Genomic DNA, 9,722 nt, shown 5'->3' on the forward strand with positions numbered 1-9,722 from the left:
TTAGTCTTACTTTTTTTGGTCTCCTGTCTTAAGAAAAGTACTGCTATTAGGAGAGGCAGCAAAGAGAATTGCCCTATTATAACCTTGTGATGTCCATGACCCTGGCAAGGCAGATGACTATCGATTGCTGAAGTATTTGATTACATTAGCTGAGGCATAGCAGCCACAGACTTTGTACTCTTTTCTCCCCTCACTTGTGTCTGTGTGACCCCAGGAACAGGGGTTTAACTGACGTTAGAAAATTAGCAGCCATGGCAGCAAACTGAAATACTTGTATATATCCCAATATAAAAAAAGAAGAAATCCCTATCGAAAACTGTTCAAACTGTTCATCCGTATGTCTTCTGTCACAAAGTGGAAGCATGCTCAGGAGGTTATACTGGATCTTTTCAGCTGCATCACACTAGTTCAACATTAAAAAGTGGCATCGCTCTGCAGAGTCCTCTGAAGATGTGCTGATATACTGTTCATGTTACAGGAGTTCAGAACTGGGCAGAAAGAGCTGGTTGCCTCTGTTGTTTTATACTTCTTCCCCACTGAATATCAATCCATAGGTTATGGGTCCAGCCGTCCATCGAGAATTGCTACCCCAGCAACAGAGGAGGGACGGGGGGCTGAGTGGCGAGGGCCGCACTCCCGCAGGAGTTTGGGCAGGAGCGCCTGAGCCACCCCTGTGGGACCCTGTGGATGGTCTGGCAACAGTGCTGGCTTCTGCCAATTTACAATGACTCTGCAGTTAAGGCATTGGACTTGGGTAGGATGGATATGGACCCTCGTGCCTGCCTCTGCTGTGGTTTGCTAGCCTGAGAATGGTCTCGCTGCCTCTGTTAGGAAATCTTTGAATTAGCCCTCCAGGAGAGCAATGTGAGGTCTACTAAAGCTGGCCATTTAGAAGTATGCAGATATGTATGGTTATTATTACAAGATAGTTGTGTTGCATGAACGTTTGGGAGTTCTGGCCATTCCTTAGTCATATCTGCCCTAGCAGGAGTATCCCTCTTTTCCATTGGACTTGGATTTATTAAGATTTCTTTGAAAAAGAAACTTTGTACTTTGCATATTGGAGTAAATAATTTTTAAAGCAAAGTTGTTCATCATGTGCATCAATATGTATTACAAATTTAAAAAAATAGTTATTTTAATAGCAAACAGACTTTTAAGAGCATCAGTTTAGATTACTTCCATTAGAAATTTGTAGGGATTTATGCAAGTTGCAATGGAGCACTTTTTGTTCTAGAATGTCAACAATTCTAGCATTGCCTTCAAAGCCAAACATAAATTTGTTAATAGCAGTCCAGCCTGACAGAACTTCACAATTTTTATTTGCTTGCTTTTCATCTTCTTGGTGTAAAATTGGCTGAAGGCTATGGACAAAACCTAACATATTTGTAGCATTTATCTGGTACTGTCTGAACATTGAAGACTGATCTAATCCTCACTGAAAAAGACAATACGAAAAAGTAAACCTCAAACAGAACCTGAATCTTCTCCCTGTATACCTGCTGCAATGAAAAATGTGGCGTGGTTCCCCGAAGCTGAACTTCTAGTTAAAATGCTGAAGTCCCCGTGAACGGATTGAAGGACCAGAGAGACCACACCAATACCTTTCCTAATACCCTCTGTAGATCTGCCCATGTGGCAAGTACCCAGAAGGAATGGAAAAGGAATGTAACAAGGGGAAGATTTAGTAGCTGGGGGAAGAGCAGGTTTCGGAGTCCCAGGAAAGAAAACAGGCATCTGACCTAATGCACGCGCTGTCGGCATAGTGGGGCAGACTGGGTAATGAGGTTAGGTCAGTCAAGCAAAGCCCTGAGAATGTAACCCCAGTGGACCAGGATTATCACACAGCAGGGGAAGGAGGAAGAAGTGCCAAGTAGTCAACGCAAACATGGAGACGCTGGCTTTTTTATCTCCTGTGCTGTCTCGGAGAGCATCGATGCTTGGGAATAAAGCCAGTAGCCTCCTCACAATGTTCAGAACTTGATTTTAATCTGCGGGGTGAACCCTGCGGTGTTTTTACCTTCCCCTCAGTTCTCTGAGGGGATCTTCCTCTCTGTTGGTATCCTTGGGTAGCTGAAAGTCAGATCAGCTCTAGAAGCTACTGAATACTTCAATTTCTCATAGACCAAGGGAGCTGAAAGAAAACGTTAAACCACAGTCAGAGCAGTCTGGAGCAGTCAGTCTGAAGGAGACAAGAGGATGTAAAAGAAGGCTTAATTTTCCAGGGAACCTAGAATTAGTTTAGCAGTCGTCTTCCTATCTTTCGTTATCTGCTGTTGTAATTCTATGTTGAATTCCTTTTCATCAAGGAAGGGTATTTTGCTTAAAACATTACATAGCCTTGCTACCCTCAGAAACTGGTTTTTTAAGCAGGATTTGTTTAAGATAGGGGGAGTAGATACTCTAATGGTAATAGTATGTGCCAGGGTACATGCAGTTATGATAATGTCAGGCTTTCATGTGTTCTCTGAGTCACTGCTAACTTACATTGAATGTGCTATAATTTATATAAATCGTACAAAAATATAATTGACAGAAGTATGAAAACAAGCTGTACCTAAAGACTGGATACTTCCCTTACCAAGAGAATCAAGGTAATAATTCAAAACCACTTGCATTATACATAATAGTCTAATATTATACATAATAGTTTAATATTATACATATTGCATATGGCAACGAACCGGTGTTCTCTGTTATCCTTTGAAAATGAAAAAAGATTAAATAAAATTACAAAGATAACACACAGATAATAAATAATCACACACTACAGAATCTTTTTATTTACCTTTGAATATTTAGCACAGTGGATAGTGAGAAGAGAAATAGATACATATTTTAAAGCAGTTCTAGGACTCAGTCCAAAATTCCATGTTTAGGAAGAGCTCTATCAGCTAGACTGGATGTCTTGCCAGAATGTGAAATTTGAAAATATCTAATAGTCCTGTATCTCATCTTCTGTGAGATGATGAGAGGTTTACTTTTGAGTCAAGAACAAAAGGTCAGACCATAAGTCCTTAGGAACATAAAAAAACAGGATAATAACAATATTTTAAGTCCATTTGTTCTTTTCATTGGCAGATGATAAGAAAGCTATCTCTTTCAGCCTGAAGTTGTTTCATTAAAAAATGGACTTTTCTGACATCTATCCATCCATCCATCATTTGCAGCAGAAAAGGACAGGGATATTACAGAGAACCAAATTATATTATCCCTGGAACAATTGTTCTTACAGACATGCCACCACTAAAGGTGAAATGTGTGGGCATACTACCCGTGATAACTTTAATGGAATTAGACGAGGAAGACTTAAGGAGTATGACCAATGGAGGCTTATGGAAATACAGAGTTCAGAGAATGGTGCAAAATCCAACCAGAACCACTGGTGGCTATTTATTTATCTCCATATTGGCGTTTGAGCTGGCTAGTTTAAAGCTGGCTTAGGTGGCTTTGGCGTAAATCTTTGAGAATGTTAAGACATTAAAATGACAGTCTGGAGATGCATTTGGTTCAGCCAATATCATTTATTTTAATACAGTTACAGCTTTCTGAAGAGAAGTATATTACAATGAATATAATACAAGTTTTGCAGTTTCACTAGAACGTGAACATTTTTGTAGATTTTCTTCAAGTCTTTTTCTTGTTTTTCATAAAACCATAAAGGTACTTCCCCAGGAAACTCTCCCCTCCCCACCGCGAATCTGCCTTTATACAACAAAATTTTTATTTCCCCTGTGGGGAGAACCACTGTCCCCAACATTTCAATTATAAAGAAGAATAAGTTTTAACTGTAGTTGAATTTTGACAATTATTTTGAATTAGTTGATGAAATTCTAACTAACTCTGGGAAAGTATTTGCTGACAGAAAAAAAAAAAAGAATGACTGCACATGCACAATTCAGAATCTTAACTTGCATTTCAAAATGGTTGGTAAAAGGGGAAACATTTGTATAAACACAGTGCATTAAACCCACAGCATGCTGGTGCCGTAATGGTATACATTATGCATTTTCCATTAGACTGATGAATTAGCATCTTCATATAGATTTTCCCCCAAGACTTGCAATGTTTCATTTGCATATATATATAAAATATATATAAAGTATATGTTATATAGTGTACTTATATAGTACATAGTTTATATGTATAATATAAAATATATATTCATAGACATTTCAGTCTATACCTGAAATCAATGTCATTGGCTGGTTGCAAAATACCCAGTCCTGCACGGGATTGATCTAAAGAAGGACATTGCACATTATTGTCCACAAGCTCTATCTCAAAATATGAAAATATCAAAGCCAAAAATTGTTTAATTTCATGGACAGCAAATAATCTGCCAGGGCATTTTGCTATGCCTGTCCCAAATGGCATATAGTAATACTTTAACTTGCGACCGTTGCGGTAGAAGTCAGTCTTTTCTTCTCCATTCTCATTGAGAAAGCGATCATATTTGAATGTCTGTAATAAAACCCACAAAAGAGTTACTTGACATTTGAATACCTCCAAAGACTAGACAATGCCATTAAGACACAAGACGCGGGCTGGGAAAGAAGAGCCTCTAGCAGTAGGCGTTGTACCGTAGCGCCAGGCCCCGTGGTGCTGTTTTGGAAAGGGTAGCCCCTGAGAAGCTCTGGTATGTGGGACATGATCCCAGGTTCTTGGCTGATAACTCTCCTTTTCTTTTCTGACCTCTTAAAATAAGGATGATAACCTGCATCCTTGTTCATGCAGCAGAACTGGAAGATTTCTCATTCTGTGCCTTTGGGAAAATATTATCCTTACCCTCGTCCTCCATCGAACCCCCCCATAATGGTGACCTTTCCTCATTGAGGAAGGCGGTAAGTAGAAGGCTGTCTTGGGCTGGCAGCACACTTTTTGGTTACACTAAAACATGTTTTGCAAATAGTGCTTGCACTGACTTTATTCTTTTTTTTGCCTATCATTACGGCTCCAGGTGTAAGAACAGACTGCCTGGAGTACAACAGAAAACCAGCTGTGGGGTCACCCCTGATAAATGCTCTACTAAAAGGCATGTTAGCTTCTGCTAGAGCTCAGAGTTTAATGCACTTTGATAAATACTTACCAAAGGATCAGCATAGATTTCTGGATCAAAATGCAACAGCTGAGGATAAAGAGCTACAATATCATCACTGCGAATGTTGTAAGAATTGTTCTCTAAGTGCAAAGTGAAATCCTCCTTGGCAACTCGGAAAGTCATAGACGCACTCGATAGCCTCATTGCCTCCTTGATGATGCTGTCTATAGGGAGAGGAAAAGGAATGATTACCATGGAAATTGTATGTGTATGTCCTTGTGGGAGGTCATGCATTTTGAACTATTTCAAACCCATTAGCAAACCCTGCATTTATTAGAAGAAATATTTTAACAATAACTTTCTAAATGCCTAAGAAAGTATCTTTCTCATTTCCTTTTAGCATTATTATCCTTTCTGCAGATAACACAGAGAACATAATACACTTTCCCCTAGTAAAATAGTTATAGTTGGGGCAACAGAATATTTGAAAATGAGACACGTTTTCACTCTGAGGTAAAGAACAAACCAGTCAAAACTGGAAACATAACAAAAAAAAGAAACAGTGCAGTGATCAGGATTTTCTGGAACTTTAAGAGGTAGTGCATAGAAACCAGTACTCAGAAAAAGTAACTTAGGGTTTTTTTTGTTTCAATATAAGCTGACTTTTTTTTTTTTTAAAGCAACAGCAGTTAAAGGGTGACATTTTCAAAACTCTCTGTAACTTGGACACTTCAAAAAATGTGCCAATATTTCAAATATTTGAAAAATATTAAGAAGAAATAAAAATAATGGTATTAGAAGATATTGCTTCACATCATAAAAATTGGGATATAAAATTTGGCAACACCCTTTTATTTGATCTAAAGTCATTACCAAACAAAACATTGTTCTGAATTATCCATGGGTCTCCGATACTATGTTATGTAGCTGTGTAGCAGTATTGAGACATGCCATTACCCACAAAAAAAGTGCTATTCATGTGAATTTTGTTACTCTCAGTACCACCTGGGACACTGGGATGACTGATTGTGTTGACTATTGCTAAGGAACATATAGGTTTTTGTTCTAGTGTCTGTTGGCTAATTCCATTGTAATTCCGTAGCAAGCATTTATATGGTAACAAATAGAAGACTGTGAAAATTGTGGGGTGATTTCTGTTACTCCTGCGTAAAATAATCATACCTAGTACTGGCATATTATCCAGCTGTTTTTGGTTCAAGGAAATATGTTTGCCACCTAAGCTGATCTTCTCTCCGGCACCTTCCAAAATACGTTGCACTTCTTTGGTAGCAGCTCTCATTGCTTCTGGACTCCTAAGATCGAAAAAGCAGAAGTGTAATATAATTTTACACTTAAGAATGCTTTAAAAAGGGATTTTGCCATTAACTTGCTTCCTGACTAAAATTTAGTTTGTTAGCTGACAAGTACAACCTTCTAAAATGAAAATGTTGCAGCAAAATGCTGCAACCACATTTTTTCATGTCTTGGCAAAGGTACGATAGCTTCAAAAAAGGAAAAGAACCCCAAGTATTTGATTCTGTCTCCAATGACAAGTGGGACAGAACTGATGTGCATAACTCAGGTAATAAACAGGAACATCACTAAAAAGCAATGCCAAGAATAAGAAATAAAACAATCAGTTGTAGATTAGGAAATAGCCCCACTGCAGGTAGAAAGTTTAGAAACAGGATCATGGATCAGTTTTAGAACATCACTTATCCTGGATGATGTCCTATTATGTGGCAATATTCTGTCTAGCTAAAAAGAATCTTCCTAATACTAAAAGTCCACATAGCATCCTTCACTGTCTACACTTTCTTACAGACATGGAATATATGAGCTATGGTGAAATACGTATAGATAATAATACAGGATGCAATAGTGTCTTGATGTAGGCACAATCAATCAGGGTGTTAAAAGACTCCAAGGCCAGAAGACCTAAAGCCAATGCATTCTTGGAATTCTGAAAAGTACTAAAGAACCTCAGGTATTAGCATTGGCAGGTAGATATGAGGGTGCAAGCCACTGGCTAAATAAAAACCTCAGCGATTTAGATATATACTTAAGAGTTAGTCATGCTGAGGTAGATTATATTCCACAGAGGCCCACTCTAAAATGGACATTTAATAGTATTATCTGAACTGTGCACTCCTCTCATAAGTAACAAGCTCAGCAGCTGCAGTCTACACTGCAGCCTCAGAAGGATCTATCAACGTAGAAACTATTTTCTATTAAGTATCTGTGAAAACAATAATGAAGTTAAAGCTCATTTTGCCTGCTTTAGTGAGAAGGTCTAAAAATGTCTGATTATGTTGGAAGCCTTCAGTACAATTAATGTTCTGACTGCAACCAGCACTTTTAATGTCATGTCATACAGGTTTACCCCAAAGCTTTCTTGGCAAAGTATAGCGTTGCCCTGGAGTGGGTTTTTTTGAAAACCTTCTGCAGAATTGCTCTGTGGTACCACTACTTGGTCTCAGACGAGTGAAAGGGGTTTCTATGGAAGTCCAGAACAACATGCCATTTCTGTTGTAATCAGTAAGCTTTTTGACACTGATGAGGTATCAAGCAGTGGAAATTGCTTGTATTAATGAACTGGTTTCTGAAAGATAACAAACATTTTCTTGTTTGGAAACAAGAAGCATTGGGACTTACTTAAGAAGATAGAACAAGCTCCAAAACGTGGCAGGAATGGTGTTGGCTTGCGAGGCCCAGAGCACCGCCACATGGGTCTTTGCTTTTTCCATGTCATCGAAGGTTGACAGAGTGTCATTCAGGAACATGCGGAGGGTGACAAGCTCAGAAAGGTTGTCCCTCTTCAGGAGGTTCTTGTGGAGGAGTGCCTCTCCCAGCTTCTCACGTGCACTGTGGGCACTCTTGAAGAGGTGGATAGGCAGCCCCGCCACGAGGGCTGGAAAGATCCTATCAAATTCCTTGAAGTTTTCGAGGGCATTTAGGATATGAGCTCTCTCAGTTTCCTGCTTTGATGATAGATTTTTGTCGTGATTTGAATTAAATTCTTTACCAAAAAATGTTAAAAAGCCAGACTCAAACATCACCTGGCAACAGAACGTATAAAGTCCTTCTGTCACCCAGGCATTAGACTGAAGTTTAGATGTTCTTGACTGCAGCATGACGTACTGTAGGTTTTCCATCATTGCTTCAATGAGGGCATCTAGGGCATTACCTTGAAGGGTTCTAATGAAAGTCTGATGAAAATTTTCAGTGGTGTTTCCCTCTGCTGGGTCAATGCTACCATGCCCAAAAGCCTGTGACAAAAAAAATTGTATGCATGATAAATAAGGCCTGCCATAACCTTGATGATAGAGTCTAACAAACTAAAGCCAAAGTATAACTTCATAGCTTACTAGAGGGAAGCATAATAAGGGCTATTAATACTAGAACTGATACTTTCTCAGTGAACCATAGCAGTTAAGTAGGCAAATGAAAATAGATTCGAATAGATGCTTACAAATAAATGGACATGGTTTCCTAGACCTTCATTCAACTCCCATTGACATCAACAGGAGACTTTTTGCTTACTTCAGTAAGAGTTTGACTGAGCTCCTACCGTGTTGCATCATTTTTTAAGGCATTAGGACCAAATCTTCTGTAGTGGTGAGTACCTCCTGAAGAAGGTTTCAGCTTCAGCAAGCTATATGATCATTTTGCAGAAGGTACTAATTGTATTTCTTCTTTAGCAATTTGGGATACTACATGACCAAATAACGTCATTCTTAGACAATCCAAATCACTGCGAATTTCCTTTCCATTAAGGAAAGGGAAAAAAAGACCCCAGTGTTTTAAACCAATAGAAGTGCAGAAATGTGAACCCAATGATATTTCAAAGGCATAGTTATGCTATAGGGATTAACTGGGTACATCTGTCCTGCCAGCAGATACTTTGCTTGTTAGATATTAAAACCATTTTTAAAGTGGTACCTTGGCAGAAGTAGCAAAATGGAACTTTTTCCAGTCCAAGTGTTTTCCCTGGCGTATCAATGCATGGTATGAAAAAGGGTCAGTGAGGAAATGAATGTATTTCCCTGCTACTCGGCAAGTGAAAATGTGGCCATGCTTCTTCTGCTTTTCTTTGAGGAATTCAAGGGGGTTGGCACCAAACTGCAAGGCACAGCCCAGGTATGGGAGGAACCCATTTTCAAGTGGTGGCTCACCTCGTCGCCTACAAAACACAAACAGAAGCTGAATTTAGAAGTATGTATAAAGATCTCTCCTCCAGGACTACCAGGTAAGTAAAATGATGATGCTAGGCTTTCTGTAATGTGAAAAAATGTAAAAAAAAAAAAAAACAAAAAAACCAAGCAAATAGTATATTGACAAATAATTTTCTCCCCTTTAAGGAGTAAGCCTATTGTGAGGTCTATGGCATACAAGAAAGAATAACTTTAACAGCCTGTATTGTAATAAACATAATAAACCACAGTTTGATGATGTCATTTTTCTTTTCCCTAGATCAGGAGTGTATTTTTCACTTGTTTAAATGCAGCATTGTTGCCACTAGCTAACATGCACAGTTATGCAATTGTCCCACAAATGAATAATCCATCCCACTAATATTGTCTGATACATTTGTGGGCAACGGTATTCACAATTCAATTTGAATACCAAGGGGAATAGCCTTTTGAGTGTAGAAAGCTTGTTATTATTGGCATATCCCATT

General features: G+C 38.7%; 1 protein-coding gene across 1 annotated transcript in view; it reads right to left on the bottom strand.

Moving 5' to 3' along the window:
• Positions 1-3,501: 3,501 nt before the first annotated feature.
• Positions 3,502-9,722, bottom strand: part of LOC103923674 (cholesterol 7-alpha-monooxygenase) — a 7,228-nt gene continuing 1,007 nt past the window's right edge. Inside the window, exons 2-6 of the mRNA XM_009332081.1 lie at positions 8,984-9,224; positions 7,697-8,310; positions 6,224-6,354; positions 5,090-5,265; positions 3,502-4,464 (exon numbers count right to left, since the gene is read on the bottom strand). Coding sequence (XP_009330356.1) covers positions 4,165-4,464; positions 5,090-5,265; positions 6,224-6,354; positions 7,697-8,310; positions 8,984-9,224 — 1,462 coding nt within the window. The 3' untranslated portion in view covers positions 3,502-4,164. The remainder of the gene's footprint in view (positions 4,465-5,089; positions 5,266-6,223; positions 6,355-7,696; positions 8,311-8,983; positions 9,225-9,722) is intronic.

Source organism: Pygoscelis adeliae, unplaced genomic scaffold (genome assembly GCF_000699105.1).
Source record: "Pygoscelis adeliae isolate BGI_AS28 unplaced genomic scaffold, ASM69910v1 Scaffold98, whole genome shotgun sequence".
NCBI lineage: Eukaryota > Metazoa > Chordata > Aves > Sphenisciformes > Spheniscidae > Pygoscelis > Pygoscelis adeliae.